We start from the raw sequence: 19922 nt of genomic DNA on the forward strand, positions 1-19922 counted from the left end.
TTAGGGGCAGTTAGGTGGTTGGATACCTTATGTAAGCATTTAAGTGGGGCATTTGTCTCTGGGCTGCAGCGAGGAGCTTGACGACAAGCAAGCGATTCCAACAGGCAGTATTTTGCCGTCTGAGATGTTATGGTACAGGACGGAAGTAAGATACAGTGAACTCATCATAACATTGTGAAAATTCAGAGTATTTCTTCGCCGCTTGAGCAGTTTCTATTTGCCAGCTCCAATCATTCACCCAGACACATTTGGAGTACGTAAGCCATTTAAACACACAAACGATGCATTTGCCGTCAAAATGTAGCCAAGGACACGTTATGTGAGAGATTCAACGTATTATGGCCTATATCATCTGGACGACATGCGTTGTATTTCGCACGTCGTCTTCACTACCAGGCCATATGTCCTCGTTCGTCACTGAATCGTTCCTTCCCTTGACGGGGAAAGTGGACCTGGCGCTCGGACCAATCCCGTTTGAGCAGCAAAACCAAAACCACTTTACGCGAAATAGCGCGTCGAGGTCCCCTCAACCCCCCTTTTGACGCGTCTCAATTAACTCGCGTTTTGCTTGCCATTTTCAGCCCATCATGCAGTCGAGGTGGGCCGCGCCTTCTGCTTTTCCTGTCCCTCCTGCCTCGTGGTGCCGCCGTCCCTTCCTCTCATTTCACAATTCTGTTTGTTTGCATTCCTCTTCGTTCCTTCTCCTCCTTCTCCTCCCTTTTCATCCTCATCCATTCTCAAGATACCCAAACATCACCAGACAATCTTCCTCTCCTCGACCTAGTCTCCCAACGAGACGACACGACAACACAAAACCAGCAAGGTCAACGCAATCGTATCACCCTCCACCACCTCACACACCCCAGACAGCATGTCCTCCCCAGCGGGCCGCCGCACCACGCGGAGCTCCCAGGCAGGCACGCCCAATGCGCGGAACACTCGCAACTCTCAGGCACGCAGCAGCCCGGCAGCAGCGGCGACTGCAGCGGCGACAGGCACACCCCGTAACCAGCGCGCGCCGTCGTCCCAGCTGCAGTCCAGCCCTATGCTGTACGAGTCGTCCCCAGCCGCCGACGTCAATATGGGCGGTGCCTCATCGCCGCTGCGACAGATGAGCGATACACAGAGCACTCAGGACGCGCTCCACAGCGCCGACCACCCCATGCGCGGCCTGGCACCGAGCTCGCCGCTTGCCCACGAGACCCAGAGCGTGTCGGCCGGTGATCGTACACCACGGGCCAACCGTGGCCTTCTTGGAGGTGAGACAGTGTGGTTGGCCGGCGCGAGACCTTGATTCAGAGAACACTGCTAACATGGCTAGAATCCTCTCCTATTCATTACGACCCCAGCTCCAGTCCCGGCCACCATCTCGGCTTCCAGTCCGATCTGCGCAGCGAGAGCAGCGCGCTCTTTGTCGACCAGCGCTCAGGATCGATCGGCCCTGGCCGCTCACGCCGTGGTGACATCAACTCGGACGCACTGCGCACGCCGCGTGCGCCGCCTCGCCGCATCATGCTCGACGATGGTGGCCATGTTCTGAGCGAGGGCATGGCACCCCGCTCGGACACGGGCTCCTTTGCCAACAACAACCCCGACACGTCCGAGGCCCAGGCCCTCGGCGGCCTGAGCCAGAGTCTGATTTGGGGCACAACCGTGTCCATTGATGACACCTTTGCCTCGTTCAAGGACTTCCTGCGCAACTTCACCAAGAAGTACCGCATGTGGCTCGACGGCATGACCGAGGCCGAGACAGAGGGCCTGCCCGATGCAGAGTCCAAGCCCTACTGGGAGACCATGCAGAACATGCTGCTGCTGGGTTCCTCGCGCCTCTACGTCGATGTGCGCGATCTCAAGGCCTACCCGCGCACCAACAAGCTGTGGTACCAGGCCCAGGCGTATCCCCAGGAGATTGTGCCCATCATGGACCAGTCCGTGCACGATCTCATGTCAGAGCTTGCTCACACAGAGGCCAACCGCCAAAAGGCCGCTGCCGCCGCCCTGTCGCAAAGCAGCGCTGGCAACAACAGCGGCCGTGCGCTGAGCGTGAGCCAGAGCTCCGACCTCAACTTCCCCAGCTCCGAGCGCAGTGAGGAGCCGCCCGCCACACCGCGTGCGTCCCAGCAGCAGGCGCTTGCAGCGACGCAGGCCGCACAGACCCTCGAGGACGACGTCAGCAAGACCGTGTACATCGTGCGGCCCTTTGGCCTGGACAAGTCGACGAACCTGCGCGAGCTCAACCCGTCCGATATGGACCGTCTCATCTCCATCAAGGGCCTTGTCATCCGCACCACGCCCGTTATCCCGGACATGAAAGATGCCTTCTTCAAATGCCAGGCGTGCAACCACTCCGTCACTGTCAGCCTCGACCGCGGCAAGATCCGCGAGCCGACGGAGTGCCCGCGGCCCACCTGCCAGACCAAAAACTCCATGCAGATTGTCCACAACCGCTGCATCTTCGAGGACAAGCAGGTCATCAAGCTGCAGGAGACGCCCGACGCTGTCCCCGCCGGTCAGACCCCTCACTCCGTGTCTGTGTGCGTCTACAACGAGCTTGTCGACTTTTGCAAGGCTGGCGACCGTGTCCTGATCACGGGCATTTTCCGTGTCAGCCCGGTTCGCGTCAACCCACGCCAGCGCACCATCAACAGCGTGCATAAGACGTATGTCGACGTCCTGCACATCCAAAAAGTCGACGCCAAGCGCCTGGGCATCGACCCGTCGACCCTGGAGCTGGATGACGACGATGTCGAAGCGGCTATCCTGGCCGAGCAAAACGAGACCAGCGGCGGTGGTACCGGCGGTAACCACATGGAGGAGACACGGACCTTCACGCCCGAGGAGGAGGCCAAGATCAAGGAGACGGGTGCCCGTGCCGACGTCTACGACCTGCTGTCGCGGTCGCTGGCTCCATCGATCTACGAGATGGACGACGTCAAGAAGGGCATCTTGCTACAGCTGTTTGGCGGCACCAATAAGTCCTTCAAGAAGGGCGGCAGTCCCCGCTACCGCGGCGACATCAATGTCCTGCTGTGTGGTGACCCGTCCACGGCCAAGTCGCAGATGCTGGGCTACATCCACAAGATTGCGCCGCGCGGTGTCTACACGAGTGGCAAGGGCTCCTCTGCCGTTGGTCTGACCGCCTACGTCGCGCGTGATCCGGAAACGCGGCAACTGGTGCTCGAATCGGGTGCTCTTGTCCTCTCTGACGGCGGCGTGTGCTGCATCGACGAGTTCGACAAGATGTCTGAGAGCACACGGTCCGTGCTGCACGAAGTCATGGAGCAGCAGACGGTGTCGGTCGCCAAAGCAGGCATCATCACCACGCTCAACGCCCGCACAAGCATCCTAGCATCGGCCAATCCCATTGGCAGTCGCTACAACCCCGAATTGCCCGTGCCGCAGAACATTGACCTGCCGCCGACGCTGTTGTCGCGGTTCGACCTGGTGTACTTGATCCTGGACCGCGCCGATGAGAAGACGGACCGCCGCATGGCCAAACACCTGCTCTCCATGTACCTGGAAGACACACCCCAGTCGGCACGCTCGGCCAACGAGATTTTGCCTGTGGAGTTCCTGACGTCGTACATTTCGTATGCACGCGCCAACATTCACCCCGTGCTGTCGACGGAGGCCGGCCAGGCGCTCGTGGAGGCGTATGTCGAGATGCGCAAGCTGGGCCAAGATGTGCGTGCCGCCGAGAAGCGCATTACGGCGACTACGCGGCAGCTCGAGTCCATGATCCGTCTCGCCGAGGCCCATGCCAAGATGCGCCTCTCCTCCGAAGTCACGGGCGACGACGTCCGCGAGGCGTACCGTCTGATCCAGTCGGCCCTTAAGACGGCCGCCACCGACGCCCAAGGCCGCATCGACATGTCGCTGCTGACCGAGGGCACCAGCGCTGCCGAGCGCAAGCGCAAGGCCGATTTGCGCGCGGCGATCCTGCGCATGCTAGACGAGGCCCTGACGGGCGGCCAGACGAGCATGCGCTACTCGGAGGTGGCGCGGCGCATGGCTGAAGCCGCGAGCGTGCCCATTGAGTCGGCTGACCTGGCGGAGTGCCTTCGAGGCCTTGAGATGGACGGGTCCGTCACGGTCACGGGTGAGGGCGCACGGCGGACAGTGCGGCGGTCAACGGGCGTGGCGTAATGTCGGGAGAAGGATGACAAGATTAACGGTTTAAATGGTTTTATGCGTCTCATGCATATGCATCTGTCATGTTTGTTGTGTCATATTGCTGATATGTTTTGGTTGCCATGCTATCCAGGGGAAAGAGGAACTGGTTTGTGGTACAGAGGGTGTTTTACGGCTTAAAACGTTTTAATGTAAAGTAAAGAGGCCCAAAGGTCCCAATGTTCTGTTATCATGTATTCACATTTTATTCCAACACGTCAAAAATTCTCCCCTTACCAGACCAGGCTTATCGAAACTGAATTCCAAAATGACTTGGTTTGGTCTATAAAACACCAAGCATACCAGCCTTGGATATGCAGGCCAAACAATAATATAGTGGTAACAATAAGTGGCAGCCCATACAATATGCAAATAGAACAAAACGCGGAGTAGCCAGAAACACAGCAAAGTGCCACAATGGCAGAAAAATGCAACAGGCCATGCAACAGCGGACAAAAAAAGAAACAAAACAAAACGGAAACGTAAAGGGCCGAAAATTACAGCGATTTTACAGATGGGCCCCCTCGCAAAGCTGCATTATCCAACTTCGAAACTCCACCACGCAACTCAACCCGGATATGTACAAGAACACTCTGCCTCTTACCACAGGCCGCGCGACCGGCCTTCAAAGGCAAAGTTGAGCGCAATGGCCACGACGAGAGCACCGCACAACACACTCGGTCCATAGCGATCGTAGAATTGGGCAGACGCGCGCCGTGTGCGGATGGCCTTGCTGCGGTAAAAGTAGATACCGACCGAATAGGCCAAGCTCAGGACGGCGAGCAGGGTGAAGACGCTGGCGACAACAAAGGAAATACTGGACGGCTTCGAGCCAAAGTTGAGCAGCGTTGCGGCGATCGTGCCGACGTAGATGGAGTACTCGAGCCAGCCCAAGAATGTCCGCTCGGCAGCAAAGTACACCTTGGGCTCGACGCGCACGGGCACGTAAATCTTCTTGCCCTTGGGCGCGCGGAACTGCTTGGTCTGGATGGCGCTGCGGCCTCCGAAGAGCAAGCGCTGCCGCTCGTTCTCGGGGATCTCGGAGCCGCGCGGGTGAGGCACCAGCGCCTGGGCAACCGAGATGACACCACGGCCAGCGGCCTTGGTGTAGGCGCCCATCAGCGCAGAGTAGTAAGGCCAGCCGCCAACACGGCGTGCTTCTTCGAGTCGTGTCCGTTCGCTGTCCTCCTCGCCGTCCTCGTCGTCCGAGTCGTAGACAGGATACGGGTCGTTGAGACCGTCGGTGGTCTGGTCCTCGGTGTCGCCCAGGCCATGGTGCGTGGCGACGCCGTGGTGCGGCAAGCGTGCAGCGATGGCGGCGGCTGTCGAGGAGCTCGGCTCGCCGAGAACAGGCCCGCCAAACGTCTGGCGGCTGCGAGTTTGCTGCACGAGGGCGTTGCTGTCAATGCCTCTCTCGTCGTCGTCGGAGTCAAAGGAGTCTTCGTCTTCGTCTTCGGACGTGGCTGTGGTGCCCGAGTGGCCAGAGCGGCGGATGCCGAAGTCGTGCGAGCGCGGCTTGCGGATGTCAACGTCCATCTGAGGCAGCCAGAAGGGGAGCAGGTTGATGCGGTCGGGGAAGAGAGTGGCGGTGCCGTGGATGAACTTGGAGAACTTGGGCACGGCCTCGACGAGGTGGCTCGAAATCAACTGGCGCACCCACTCCGGAGGCTCCTGGCCCATCTGGGTCTGCAGCTTCACCTCGAGAACGGCATAGGGGAAGCGCTCAATGTCAGCGGCCGGAAGCTGCGAGAAGGGGTAGTCGATGCCAATGTCCATGCGACGCCAGTTGTCGCCGCTGCGTTGCTTGCCGTCGAGGTTGTCCTCGCGGACCATCGTCAGCTCGGTATCCAGAGAAATACGCACGCGGGCGTCACCGGGAAGCTGGAAAGCGGTGCGGTTGTAGAAAGAACGGCACACGGGCACGTAGCCTTTGCGAAGGACGGAGTATTGAATCTCGGCAGCCAGGCGCTCGTCCTCGGCAATGGCCTGCTTGGACTTCTTGCCCTCCTTGCGGGCTTTTTCAAAAATGGCAGCGGGCAGCAGCTCGCCGCGCAGGTAGGCGTTGACATTCTTCTCCTTCATGGAGAAGCGGGCCTTAACCGACTTCTCACCCGTCCAGTCCTCGCGATGGGTCTTGCGCTCGACGAAAATGGTTTCGCTGCGCATGCCGCCGTACCAGCGAAGACGGATGGCCTCGGCGCCCTCGGTCTTTTTGAGACGGCCCTCGTACAGATCCCATTTCTCCGGGTTGTCGTAGTAGATCGAGGTGATGGCGGAGTCCTGCTGGTCGAACTCCTTGCTAGCGTTGAAGACCAGCACGGGCAGGTGCTTGAGGATAATGAGCTTGAGCTCGGTGACGTTGTCTGGGTGGACCCAGTACTTGGTGGTGTGGCGGACAAAGTTGGCCTGCCCACCGCCGGCGCTGCTGTCGCCCTTGACGGGGTTGCCGCGGGTGCGGACAATGTCGTAGAGCTTAGACAGCTTCACAACAGAGGCATCGTAGTTCTCCTTGTAGAACGGCTTCGCCTTCAGGCGAGTATCGAAGACGGGCTTGAGGTGCCAGCCGGTGGCCTTGTCGTGCTTCTTGATGATCTTGTAGAAGCCGGTGTAGTTGACCTGGACGAACTTGGCGAGGTCGTGGACGTCGGCAATGATGTCGCTGAGGTCCTCCTCGAGGAGCATGAACTCCTCCTCGCTGGGGCCGTCGCCGGTGCCGCGCTCGCGCAGGCGGTTCACAACATCGTTGACCTCGCGCTCGCTGACGGCAATCATGCGCTGGATCTCAATGGCCTTGACCTGCTGCTTCTGGTGGACCTTTTCAAGCTCGATCTCGAGGGCGGTGACAAACTCCGCCTCGTCGTCCTCGGACCACTCGCGCTGGGGATGCAGCGTATTGTTACTTGGCCGGGACGCAGCGGCGGAGGCCGCGGCGTCCTTCTTGCCGCTCTTGGTGCTCTTCTTGTTATTTGATGCGGATGCGGATGCGGCAGAAGCAGGCTCCTCGATGTGGATGACAGGGCCGCTGGCGTTGCGCAACTTGGCCTTGAGGCCGTCGTAGTCTAGGTAGGACCACTCATACTCGCGAATGACGCTGGAGCGAAGCTGGTCGCCAAACTTCATGACGACGATACCGGGTGGCGCGCGCCAATGCTGCTTGCCTCTGCCGTGAGGAGTAGTGGTGGAGGTGGTAGTGAGGGCGGCGGTGGTCGTGCCGGTGCGGATAGACTGAGAGTCCTCGGGAGAGTACGCGGCGCCGGATTGTTGGTCTCTGCTCTGGCGCCTGAGGTGGCGGAAGCTGTTGACAGTTGGAGCAATGCTGTTGCTGGGCGAGCTTCTGTGCCAGGTCTTCTTCTTGGTCTTGAGGTCTTCGATGATTAGCATTGGGGGGAGCAGGTGGAGGTCAGACCGGCGACTGCAGGCCGATGCAGGGGAGCAGTGGCGGCAGGCGACCGATGAGGGTGGGGGGGGGGGGGGGTAGGAAATGGCAGCGGGAGTGGTTAAGAGGTTTGAAGAGGAGTACGAGGTATGGAGGTGCGGAGAACACAAATGGATGGAAAGAGCAAAACGACCGTCGATGGTCTGAATTGGACGCAGCGACGGTGTCCAAGTGACGTGTTCGATCGGATCGAGAGTAAGAGTGAGAGTGAGAGTGAGAGAGATTAGGTGAAAGAAAGAAAAAAAAAGAAACGCTATAAGCTGCCAATGGTTTTACACCACCGAGGAGGGAATAGGGTATTGTTTCCGTATTCTTTCTCTGCTCTCTTCGTTCTCGGCTCAGTTTTTCACAGCTGCGTGTTTTGCAGGGAAGAGATGATTGGTATAGTACGCAGGTACTGGGGAGACGGAACGGAGCCTTGATCTAGTCAAGTGGAAAAAGAGGCGACCCAGAACTGAGACACGAGACAAGCAAAGTGACGATTATGAGGCAGCAATGGAGAGGGGAGATCTGCGGAAGGAAGAGAAAAGGAAGAATGCACGTCATGAAAAAGAGATGAAAGAGGGAAGGAAAATGAAGCAAACAACGATGCGCAGTGGAAAACAAACCTTTCTTTGGACAGGGCCTGCTGGGACAGCAGCACAGGGGACAAACCAGGCCTGGGGGAGGGGGGGGGGGGGGCAAGCGAAGCAATAAAGAAACAATAAAAATCTGCATATAATAGGCCAAGGGCGGTTGGCGAGGCACGTTTGGTGGAGCTGCAATCAAGCAAAAAAAGACGAAGGACGGCTAAAGCAAGAGAAAGCAAATGCGTCGATTGAAGCTTGCAGACGCCCGTGCGAGCTGGCCCGTTTCAATTGATGGAGTGTGCTGTGGTGGTTCACAATAGACGCAGCCCTGGGTGACGTTGGTGATCAGGGGGACAGAAGTGTGCTGGGGTCAAGGCAACCAGAATGTCGTGGTTGGTGAGACAAGTGATGCTCGGTAGAGTCGAAAGAGCAGCTGTAGCTAGGATGGTGCAGATACACGACCTCGACGTAGATTTAACTGTGGGGGGCGGTGGGGCTGACAAGCTTTGTTGGTAGCTCCTTCCATCTGCTGTGACCGTGGTCGCTGAGGCGCACTTGCCTTAACCCGGCCGCTAAAGTCTCAAAATGCAGGCACGATGGGGGCGCGATTTTGAGAGCCCACGTTCGCACCCCTGGACATGTGATTGGTCAATTGCCACAACTGCCACTGGAAGGTGCTGCAGGCCACTGTCCAGCTGCGGAAAAAGGAAATGGCTTTCGGCCACATCGTCAATGAAGCTCTTGCCTTGAGAACAACCACGTCGAACGCAAAACATGGCGGGAAGCTACGAAACGACTTTTCTTCAGAGTGACCCACTGTAAATGGACCATGTGCTATTTTGTTCTATCTTGAAGACTTTTCTGGTCGCGGTTTTCTGCTTTATTTTTTGCTCAACCCCGTTGTCGGTGGGCACGTGTGCGCGGCTTCCGACTGTGACAGGAGGTTGCACAATATTTATTCTCGTTCCACTGTCTCTCTTTCCTTGTGTGGCTGCTTTCGTTTTGGGATTGTAAAACAGGGAAGGCCAATCAATTGGGTCGGCAGGTGCCGGTGAAGCGAGGCACAGATTCACACGAAAGACGGAAGGAGTGCATGACAGACAGCCTCGTCATGGCCAAATCGACAAACCCGAGACGTTGGCCGGACACAGAAAGAGCGACTGTCGATCGACTCTCAGGGCTGCCCGCCCAGATCAACAAGCTTTGACGATGCCAGTTGAGCCAGTCCAGCAGTCACAAGGTGAAAGAGGTAAAAGCTTGTGGAGTGCTCTTTTTATTGGCACGGATTGACCGTGTAATTACGTATTCATCCAAGTACGCCTGCATTCCAGTGTTGGTCCACTGTAAATTAGGCGGTGAACGAAAGCTGTGGGGCTTTCCCAGCAATCGTCAAGGGCAGGAGCTCTAAAAGGCGGCAGAAAATAAGGCGGAGAATAAAAAAGTCAACGTCAACACCACTCAACAGCTACAAACCCCTCCATAGAACGACTGTCCAGCTCTACGCCGTACAAAACCACACAATCCCACGATGGCCGACATCGACGATTCCCTCGATGCCCGCATCTCGTCCGAGTGCCCAGTAGGCATACAGGCCATACTGCGCGCCGCCTGGCGTCACGATGTCGACGCCATTAAGCCCCTCCTCGACGCGCCAGGCAAGGCCAGCTGTCGCGACCCTGTGACGGGTGAGACGCCATTGCACGCAGCCATCCGTTCGCTGGGACCGGTCAGTGAGGACGACGTTCAAGAGGCACAGGCCGAGAAGGAGGCACAGGCGACAAAAATGGTTGAGCGGTTGTTGTTTGGCGGTGCCATCTGGAACGACGTCGACATGGACAACGAGACCCCCGGCTGCGTGGCGTGGCGGCTGAACCAGAAAAGTCTCTACGACCAGATGGTGCGGGCCGGTACGCGAGCTGAAATGCTGTTTGCCATCCTGGACGGCTACGAGGAGCTCGAGTCGGATGGTGATGAGGACGACGAGGACGACGAGGAGATGGCAGAGGCAGAGGAGGCAGACGGGACAGGCGACGGTGCCAATGGCACAAATGGCCACGAGGCTGAACCAGAGCCGGAGACCGAAACAGACGCTCCCGCTGCCGATGCCCCAGCCTCCGAAGAGACTCCCTATCTCGAGTCCCACCTCACGCTCAACGACGGCAAGCTCGTCGATGCGGCCGGTAACGGTGTCATGATGGAGTGGGAGGCCGACATTATGCGCCGCAGCGTGGACGCCATGCTTGGCGGACCTCCGGACGACGCGGCTACCAAGGGCAAGCGCGTCCTCAACATTGGCTTCGGCCTCGGCATCATCGACAGCATGATTGCCTCCCGCCAACCAGCCCGCCACCATATCATCGAGGCCCACCCGGAGGTGCTGGCACGCATTGATGCTGCGAGCAGCAACCCTTCTGCGGCAGGCGACGACCATGCGGCCGAGTTTGGCGCCGCCTGGGAGGCATCGTCGCCCGAGGGTGGCGCGTTCAAGGTCCTGCGGGGTCGCTGGCAGGACATTTGCCCCAAACTGCTGGCCGAGGGCGAGCTGTACGACGCCATCTACTTTGACACGTTTGGCGAGGACTACAGCGAGCTGCGCCGCTTCTTTACAGACTACATCCCCGGCCTGCTGGCCGACGACGGTGTTTTTGGTTTCTTCAACGGCCTCGGCGCCGACCGGCGAGTGTGCTACGACGTATACACGCGCGTGGTTGAGATGCACCTGTCCGAGGCCGGCCTGGACGTCGCATGGCAGGATGTCGACGTTCCCCTAGCCGACGACGGCCTCGACAAGGCTGGCGCAGGGGCGTGGGAAGGCATCCTGCGGCCCTACTGGACACTCGACAGTAAGTGCAGACCCAGCAATGGTACTGCTTCGCATTTGGCACCGTGCCTCATCATAGTGCAAGTTCTGCTAACACATCATAGAATACCGACTGCCAGTATGCACATTTATAGGCTAAAACACTTATTAAACCAAATACAATCAAAATATAATATACCACATGGCTTTACGACGTATCTAGTGACCGAGCGTGGTAAAATGGACGACTTTCTAGTCTCTAGTTTTTCTCCTCTCCGCCTATGCTTTTGTTTTCTTTTGGCCTCCATCATGAAATCTCATAAAAACTCCCAGTTATATATGTCTTCCGCCCTGGGAATGCGTGGGTACGCTCCCTTTACACAAAGTTCTCGGGGTGCAGGATGCCGGATAGATTGCCGGCCTGTGCGCGCTTCAGCGTCAGGGCAGCAATCAGCGCTGCGCCCACACCGCTACCGTCCTCGGCGGCCAGGATCTCAATCGGGTCCTCCTCCTTGGGGTCCTTCTTGTCAGGCCAGTCAAGAATCTCCTTGAGCGCCTGCGCACCCCGCTCCTTGAAGTGTGGGTACTTGTTGAACACGGAGCCGTCCGCGCCCACGTGGCAGGTCTTGTAGTCCTTCTTGATGCTGATAGCAGCAACACCGCAGGCCGACAGGCGGGCAGCGCGAGTACCGATCAGCTCGGCTGCGCGGCGGATCAGGCACAGCTCAGGCTCTGTCGGGGAGATGCCCAGCTTGTCGTTGAACAGGTCGAACGTTTCCTGAAGGTTCTCCCACGGGTCGCTAGAGAAGAGTGTTAGTCAAATTTTGTTTCACAAACTTCAAACAAAGCATAGAAACTTAGCCACCGGGCCAAACACATACTCCTCAATAGCGGACAGGAAAGACGAGTCCAGGGTGTAGGCACGGCGCAGCTTGGAGATGTCCTGGTTCGCAAAGATGTGTGTCTCGTGGTTGTCGTGCAAATCCACCATGATCAACCGCAGCAGCTCGCCCAGGTAGAGTCCGGCAATCATCTTCTCAAACGCCTGTTGGCCGGGGCGCGGCGAGTCCTTGTCAATGATAATGTCATACGGCGTCCGCGGAAGGACCTTGTGCTCGTTGTCGAACGCGCCCCACTCGCAGTTGATGGCCATTGGCATGTCGGCGGGGAGGTTCATGTGCGCAAGCTTGGGAATCGAGCCCGCGTTCTCCATGTATGCTGCATTGCAGCCCGTACCAAAAATGCAGCCAATCTTCATCTTGGTGTCGGTGTACGCCGACGCAATGAGCGTGCCCGTGGTATCGTTGATCAGGGCGGCCAGCTTGATGGGTGTGCCCTTGGCAGCCAGCGCCGCCTCGAACATGGGCACCACGTTCTTGCCCTCAACGCCCGCAATGTCAAAGCCCTTGGTCCAGCGCTGCAGAATGCCTTCGTCAATGTAGTTCTGCGTCGCCGGGTACGAAAAGGTGAAACCGAGCGGGAGGCTATCGAGTTTGGACAGATCCTCGTGATGCGTCTCAACGAACTGGTGCACGCAGTCGGCAATGTAGTCCCAAAGCTCCTCGGATTGACCGGTCTTCAGCTCCTCGGGCATACGGTACTTGGACTGGATGATATCGAATTCGGACTTCTGATCCGTCAGGGTAATCTCACAGACACGCAAGTTCGTGCCGCCCATGTCAAGCGCGAGGAAGGTGCCAGTCTCGTAGCCATCCGGGAAGGCCATGACCCACGTAGGGTTCATGGGCTGTATGCGTTTTAGTCTCTGGTCAGCGTGTGAATGGACGCCGGGCTATAATCACGTCACGTACAATGCTGCCACCCTCAACACTGAGGCCCTTGTCCAGCTCGGAGATAAAGTGGGTAGTGATCTCCTTGAGCTTCTTCTGGTCGACGGTGAAAAGCCGCTCGAGGTTCGCAATCTCTTGCTTCAGGTCCTTTGGAATGTCTGCAAGGGAGCCTGCTCGAGAAACAAATTAGCAAGAAATTCATAAGAACGCATATTCAAGCCTCAGGTTATGGCATAAAGGCCAACAGGCTTGCCCTTTGCAGATTCGCCGCTACTAAGGTGGAGAGCATGGAAACGCAAATGGCCCGACCGAGCGCACGGCAAACTTGTTTCTGGTGCTGCTGCCATGCTGTGCGACGTGTAAACAAGTGTGTTTGTGAGGTTTGGGAAATATCAAATGTTGTCAAAGAAACAAGGTTTTGCGGCTGCACAGTATCAACGGCATATTAAAACACATAAACGATGGGTGTAGACGAGAGAGACGACGGAGAACTGCGACTGCAGTGGAGAGCCATATTTAAGCGACGAACGAAGCGACTAAGCCTCTTTTTCATCCCTCTGGCGAAGAGAGCGCCCATTCTTGGCATGTGGTGCAGAAGAGGGAACGAGTAGCCATCTCGGATGGGCGGCTGTAGCCAGTGCCTGGCGTACAAGAACCGCGCTTCCAGGCCATCCCATAACACGTCGGTCTTCCATGTGAACAACTCAGACTCTCGATAGGTGCACAGTTGCGTGACACGAAAAATGAGATGTGAAAATAGGGTGGTAGCAGAGCCAATATTGGGAGGGGAATTCTCCCTTACCCGGCTTTCTCGTCGGGCATCGACGGGTAAGAAACACAGGCCATCAGCAGTCAAGCAACGGCACTTGGCGGGGTTCCTTTTTGAGGGAATTCGAGCAGCCACAACACCCCAGTGGGATCTGATAGGATGGTGGGCAAACTGGTTGGAAGGGTGGCATTGAGTTCCAAATAGGGCTGCCCGTGACGGTTGCGATAGGTTGAAGCACGCAGCGCGAAAAGGGCATGTGCTCGCGTGCGAGTGGGAGGACGGGAAACGTGTCAGGGACAAACAGCTGGAGCTCGTTGGGACGAAACGGCGGCTATGGGGCAAGAGGGGCCAGAGGCAGCAAAGCAAGGTTGAGATCGTGACAGACCCAGCCCTATGCTATCCAGGGCACTGCGGTTCCTCGAGCCTTGCGAGTCCAAGCCTCCAGTAACTTGCATCTCCATTCATACATATCCCATGTCTTACCTGTACCCTTGCGGGAAGGCGGCTTCTTAGGACCAAGACCGACCATGCTGCGCGATGTCAGGAAGGCTGAGAGAGGTGGGAGCTAGGACAACGGGTTCCAAAAATGCTGTGTCCAGTGCGAGGGTGTGTCGACGATTGCACAACCGGGTGCGAAGTCGCGGGAATAGACGAGTCGAAGAGGCGGGGCGGTATCGGCACAGACGAATGAGGGCCGTAAAAGCAAACGTGGGACGGTCCAGCTATAGTGAGACTATCGAGTCGAATTCGGATCGTGAATCAAGGAAAAGAGAAGCAGAAAGAAAGTTTAATAGTTCACAGGTAAATAGGTTGGGAAACTGTGAGAGTATTGTGGTCAGCTGTCCCGTGTTTTTTTTTGTCTAAAAAATTGACTATTCTCCTTTTGTAGAGGAATGCAGTTGCTATGATGTATGTTGCAACGACTCTGTCTGGGGGAAGTGGAGAGAGGCAAAAGTCAGTACTGGTTCAGTGTTCACCCAGTGAGGATCAGTTACAAGGTGCTGTCTGGCAATGGTTGGTGGGGTTCGTGTGGGCAGTGAAACAAGTGCGAGAATTTCCCCGTTTGCGGTTTTGGGCGAGGCAAAGCTGCTTGAAGCTGTTGAACCAATGCCCGGTCGTGTTTGGCGAGATCCGGAGGCGGGGATTGGGAGTGGAATGGAAGAAAAGTGAGAAAAGAAAAGAAGAGGCGAGAAAGCCAGAACAGGAGATATTAAATCAACTGGGATGTTAGGGGTAGCCAAAAACGGGGGCTTGTGAAAACAGCTGCAGGAGCGACCGGCTACCACACAGCTAACCTTGGTCTGCTGCAGGGACCCCCACAGCTTGCCAATCGGGTAGCTGCGATCGTCTTCAACTCGACACTTTGTGGGACACTCGAGAACACGAGACGGAAGGTGCGGCCCAAGGTGCGGCCCACGAGGCATCGTGCATCAAGTTAGTCAGACTATGTCGCAAGACTTTGCGGCAGATTGATAAGTATTACAAAAATAAAAGCACCGCTGTGTGCGTATTTAAGCCAAGACAGAATATGTCGCGAAATTTGTCCTTGTTGTGTGCATACTCGGCAGCCAAAGAGCCAAGACAGAATGTGCTGGGTATTACAGCATAGTTTGTCTTGACGCTAGCTGCATGCCGATTCCCCGCTTGAGAGGGGCAGGGTTTGGGGGTTAAGCTTGAAGCTCACAGAAGGAACGATGATGGCCGGGCCTTCCTTCTGCTTTGAACACTTATTTTAAATACATGTCAAGAAGGGAGTTGATGGGTATAGTATATGTACAATGTTTCAATTGATTATTTTCCACAAAAGGAGATGCGTATTTAGCTGGTCTGAAGGGATTCAAGAATCACAAGTACACCAGTTCTGCCCCGAAACAACAATGCTGGTTCAAATGGGGAAAAAGAAATGCCTTATCAGCTGTCGCTCTTATCAAACGCCCCACAAATTCCAGCCACAATTGCCAGCTAACAGGTACCCACTCTGTGGCTTTGGAAAGGTGCACGGGCCAATCAAACGGGCATTGGGGACAGCTTGTCTGCGTGCTACGCAAAGCCGCCCCTGTGGATGTGGAGCTAAGAACACGGTGTTGTGGTGAGTTTCGAGAATCGACTGGCCTTTCTCACAAATGGATCCTCACGACAATTGACCGACCCTCTCTCCCAGTTGTCGGCACCTCTCTTTGAGTGCTTCTTTTCCCTCTTGTTTTTCACTTCATCCTCTCATTTAATTTCTGTTTTCTTCTTTTCGTCGTTTTCGCGTTTGGCGGCCTTCAGCCATCAACAGAATCAGCTTCCGAGAAGCTGCCGTACTCGACATCATCCTCCCCAGTTCCGACCATCCACTATGCGATTCTCCTCGGCGGCGTTGCCAGCGCTGCTGCTGGCCCTGTCGTCGGCTGTATCGACAGCTGTCGCGTCGTTTACGCCACCTGCCGCCTTTAAAAATGCCAATCTTGTTCATGTTGTTTCGGCCGAAAAGAGCTATATTAAAGAGACGATTAACGTGCTCGTCGAGAACATTGCCAAGACGCCGCAGGATGAGTACTACTTGGCCATTCCGACAGATAAGTTTGCCCGGGTGGGTGGCTTTGAGGTGAAAGACCGCAAAGACACGGCGGCCGGAGACTTCATCGTGGAGGCTGTCGAGGCGGATCCGGCCAGCTCGACACAATATTACCGTATCCGCCTGCCCAAGGCGCTCGATGCTGGCGCCCAGCAGACTCTGGGCATCACCTACTACGTTCTTAACGCGTACCGGCCGCTGCCTGCCCTCATCGCGCAGGACGACAAGCAGTACCTCGTCTACGACTTCTCGGCGTACTGTCCCTCCGCGTACGAGACCACCAAGCAGAAGACCGAGGTCAAGTTCCCGACATCCGACGTGCCCGATTATACACAGCTGCCCAAGAAGGAGCTCTCGCAGAAGCAAGGGGCGAAGATTACGTACGGCCCCTTTGAGGCACAGCCAGCCGGGGCGCTACTGCCCGTGGAGGTGCGGTTCGAGTTCACGAAGCCCGTCAACCACGTCCAGCGGCTGGAACGCGACATCGAGGTCAGCCACTGGGGTGGCAATGTGGCTTTTGAGGAGCGGTATACGCTGGTCAACCACGGTGCCAACCTGTCGACGCTGTTCAACCGCGTCAAGTGGGCACAGTCGGCCTACTATAACCCGGCAAGCTCGGCCCTCAAAGAGATGCGGTTCCCTCTGCGGCCCGGCAGCGCCGACGCTTACTACACTGACGTTATCGGTAACGTGTCCACGTCGCGGTTCCGTGACGGCAAGCGCGAGGCCCTTCTCGAGATCAAGCCCCGGTACCCCGTGTTCGGCGGCTGGACGTTCCCGTTCACGATTGGTTGGAACGCGGACGCCGGTGCGTTCTTGCGCCATCTCACACAGGGTAGCAGCCGCTACGTACTCAACGTGCCGTTCCTCGAGGGCCCTAAGCAACACGAGGGCGTCGAGTACGAGCAGGTTCGACTACAGATTTTGCTGCCAGAAGGCGCTGAGAACGTCAAATTCGCAGCCGCAATCCCTTCCAACTCCATCACGACGTCAACGGTGACACTGCAGAAGACCTTCCTGGACACAGTGGGACGGACGGCCGTCGTAGTTGAGGCCCGCAACTTGGTCGACGAGTTCCGGGACCGCGAGGTGATTGTCACGTACGATTATTCGCTGCTGGCAAGCCTCCGCAAGCCTATTATCGTGTTCTCGAGCGTTCTGGGTTTGATTGTGGCTGCGTACGCGATTGGCAGCGTGGAGCTCAAGTTTTCGAAGAAATAGGTGGAGGACGAGAGTTGAGGTGAGGAAAGGAGCGCACGGCGCCAGCAACGAGCCGCAAGAGAGGGCCACGAGCAGGGGAAAAAAAACCATATAAAAGGGCGGAGGCGAAGGCGAGTTGACGCCCGAGCAATGAATGCATTTCTACTTTTGTTTGCCATTTCGGTTTTCTCTAGTCTATTTTCGTCGGCGTGTCAATATATGCACAAGTGTAACACCACACTGAAGAACATCCGCACAAATTACCTACGAGGCTGAAGATTGTGACCGCCCACTCTGGATGGACGACAGCTTGCCATGCCGCATGTAAGTGCGACTGTTGCTTTTTAGAAGGGATCAGACGACTGGCATAATCTACGGCCACTCCACCAAACAGTTGAGAACGGAATACACGCAAAGCACTTTTGGCAGTGCTCTGAGTACCTGCGGCAAATACTACGTTTAGGATGATGGAATGAATCGTTACTATATTCTTCGTATGTTAAGTCATCGTCAGAACAACAATGTGCATATCGGCACCATCACACGATACGGGAGGACATCCCCTACGTCAGTCCACGTATCTGTTGATAGCCGTACTCCGTATTCATATGCGGCTGGGTGCCGTCAAATTGGGTGCGATTTCGAAAGACCGGCAAGTTGACCGCCAGCAACAGGTTCAATCCCATCACAAATCCTACAGCTTTCTTGGCTTCTTTTTTTTGTTCTTTTCCCTGTTTCTCTCCTCTTGTTTAACCTCTTTTCGCATTCATTCGGGCCAGGCCCAAAAAGGAATTGAGAGCCAAGTGTTCTGACAAGAAACTGGACGCGCAACATCGAGGCTCAGTAAGGCGCCAAGCGCCGGCAGTCGCTAGTTATTTAGTCGCATGCCAGCAAGCAAGGCCAGGTCCGACGCTTTGTGAGCAGGAGTCAAGGGAGGCCACAATCTATGAACGTCTCTTGTGTGCAATACCTGGGTCCGTTTGTATTGCCTTCTTCTTCAGTCATATTGCCCATTCTTTTCTCGCTCGCATGCGTAACTTCACAGGACGCCAGTGACGCAGAGGGGCCAAGGGGGTGAGGGACAAAGGAACACAAAAGTGGTGGTGCGTGATGAGGATAGCCATCCTTTCGCCATGCATCGGTGATGGTCTAAAATAAAGGACAAGGAAAGACCGCCTCATTGTGGCTTTGCAAAACGCGGCTTTCTACTCGTTCGGGGTCCGAGGGAATAAATACTGTCCAGTATCCTGTCTCGGGTGGTCGCGTGTGCTGTTTTCTGAATTTGTCGCATGAATGCCAGAACTTAATAATTAGAAAATCGAAAGAGTACTCTTTGTCCGGAGCCAACCCACGCCTAATTTTACAGGCCTCTTTCAGCCCAAAAGCTAGTACAGCACTGCGCCAACGGCACTTACAACGACGTGCGGCAATCTTCCGGGCTCCCGGGCCTATTTACAAGGGCTCTCCCGATATACCAATTTTTCAGCCGCGACATACACTCCTCCTTCTTACACAGCTGCGAGCATGTGTTGCTTCGGGCCACCACGCGGAGCATACTATCGGCCGGACGTCGTGCCTATGGGCCCGCGCCCGGTCGTGATGGGTCCTCGTCCCATGATGATGCCACGGCCCATGATGATGCCGCGGCCCGTGGTGGTGGCACCTATGGCGATGCCGCGTCCCGTCTACGGCGGCGGAGGTAGACACCACGGCGGAGGATACGGCGGTGGCTATGGAGGTGGATTTGGCGGCGGATACGGAGGCGGATACGGAGGCCGGTACGGCGGTGGTGGACGCATGGGTGGTGGACGGAGATATTAAGCACCAGCTGTGCTGTGGGGACCTCTCTGTCGCTCTCTCTTGTAATATGGTGTATAAAATGGCCTTGTTTGGCGATCTGTTATATATTTTCCGACTTTTTTACACCGTTGATGAAGATTGTAAAGCATATAAATACACAAATCGTGAGTTCTTTGAAAACGAGGTTCATGTCCCTAAGAATCAGCAGGAATTTTGTATTATATGAAGCCGCCACAAGCTGCCAAAAACTGCAGCCTTTCAAAAACACGAAGTACATATGGACGACTGCAAAAGTACCGGCAAAAGCCAGCATAACTTTTGATGCAATTCCCACGCCTCCGAGTCATTCATAACTGCTCTCGTCCAGCTCCAAATTGCACTATACGTAGCTACTAGTACTTGGTGCTTTGCCTGCGGATCTCACATCTGCGGTACATCGGGAGGACGTGCTTGCCTCGGCCGACCATTTCCCATTTCATCTCAAAGAGGTAGTGAGCAGAGACGAGAACAAGGCGCCCGCACACAGTCCCATTTTGCAAACCTAGACCAACCCGTAACAATGCCTCAGGTGTCCTGTTCTCTGTTCTTGATCTGTTGGTGACGACGGAGAAAGAGCTACGAGATACTTTAAAAGTGGGGCAGCGTATGATGTCATCGGCCTCATGCTGGTGATCGCGCTTTCTTTCTTTGCCAGCTACAAGCTATTCTCTTTACGTAGGTGTCTCATTGCCATCTCGTTTTTCATTGTTCTAGATGGCCGAACTATGTCCCAGTTGTGGATGGATGATGTCGTATTCTAGCATGGGAAGGCCCTTATGTCCTTTTCCT

At 56.1% G+C, this 19922-nt stretch overlaps 6 protein-coding genes across 6 annotated transcripts; 4 read left to right on the forward strand and 2 right to left on the reverse strand.

The window, feature by feature from the left end:
* Positions 1–871: 871 nt before the first annotated feature.
* On the forward strand, positions 872–4146 carry SPBR_06487 (minichromosome maintenance protein 4 (cell division control protein 54); the record flags this gene model as incomplete). Its single annotated transcript, XM_040764743.1, has 2 exons — positions 872–1259; positions 1322–4146. 2 exons carry the CDS (start codon positions 872–874, stop codon positions 4144–4146), a joined length of 3213 nt encoding a protein of 1070 aa, XP_040616371.1.
* A 624-nt stretch (positions 4147–4770) lies between these two features.
* SPBR_06587 (vacuolar transporter chaperone 4) lies at positions 4771–7551 on the reverse strand (the record flags this gene model as incomplete). Its single annotated transcript, XM_040764843.1, has 1 exon — positions 4771–7551. The coding sequence occupies one exon, from the start codon at positions 7549–7551 to the stop codon at positions 4771–4773; it is 2781 nt and encodes a 926-aa protein (XP_040616372.1).
* A 2152-nt stretch (positions 7552–9703) lies between these two features.
* On the forward strand, positions 9704–11135 carry SPBR_07230 (uncharacterized protein; the record flags this gene model as incomplete). The annotated part of the gene is made up of 2 exons (XM_040765484.1): positions 9704–11018; positions 11101–11135. 2 exons carry the CDS (start codon positions 9704–9706, stop codon positions 11133–11135), a joined length of 1350 nt encoding a protein of 449 aa, XP_040616373.1.
* Positions 11136–11351: 216 nt separating this feature from the next.
* Positions 11352–13112, reverse strand: SPBR_06996 (hexokinase; the record flags this gene model as incomplete). Its single annotated transcript, XM_040765251.1, has 4 exons — positions 11352–11775; positions 11857–12722; positions 12787–12923; positions 13091–13112. The coding sequence occupies 4 exons, from the start codon at positions 13110–13112 to the stop codon at positions 11352–11354; spliced, it is 1449 nt and encodes a 482-aa protein (XP_040616374.1).
* A 2763-nt stretch (positions 13113–15875) lies between these two features.
* SPBR_07221 (oligosaccharyltransferase complex subunit alpha (ribophorin I)) lies at positions 15876–17315 on the forward strand (the record flags this gene model as incomplete). Its single annotated transcript, XM_040765475.1, has 1 exon — positions 15876–17315. The coding sequence occupies one exon, from the start codon at positions 15876–15878 to the stop codon at positions 17313–17315; it is 1440 nt and encodes a 479-aa protein (XP_040616375.1).
* Positions 17316–18818: 1503 nt separating this feature from the next.
* Positions 18819–19115, forward strand: SPBR_08018 (uncharacterized protein; the record flags this gene model as incomplete). The annotated part of the gene is made up of 1 exon (XM_040766268.1): positions 18819–19115. The coding sequence occupies one exon, from the start codon at positions 18819–18821 to the stop codon at positions 19113–19115; it is 297 nt and encodes a 98-aa protein (XP_040616376.1).
* Positions 19116–19922: the final 807 nt, after the last annotated feature.

This window comes from Sporothrix brasiliensis (genome assembly GCF_000820605.1).
Source record: "Sporothrix brasiliensis 5110 chromosome Unknown Cont20, whole genome shotgun sequence".
NCBI classification, from domain to species: Eukaryota; Fungi; Ascomycota; class Sordariomycetes; order Ophiostomatales; family Ophiostomataceae; genus Sporothrix; species Sporothrix brasiliensis.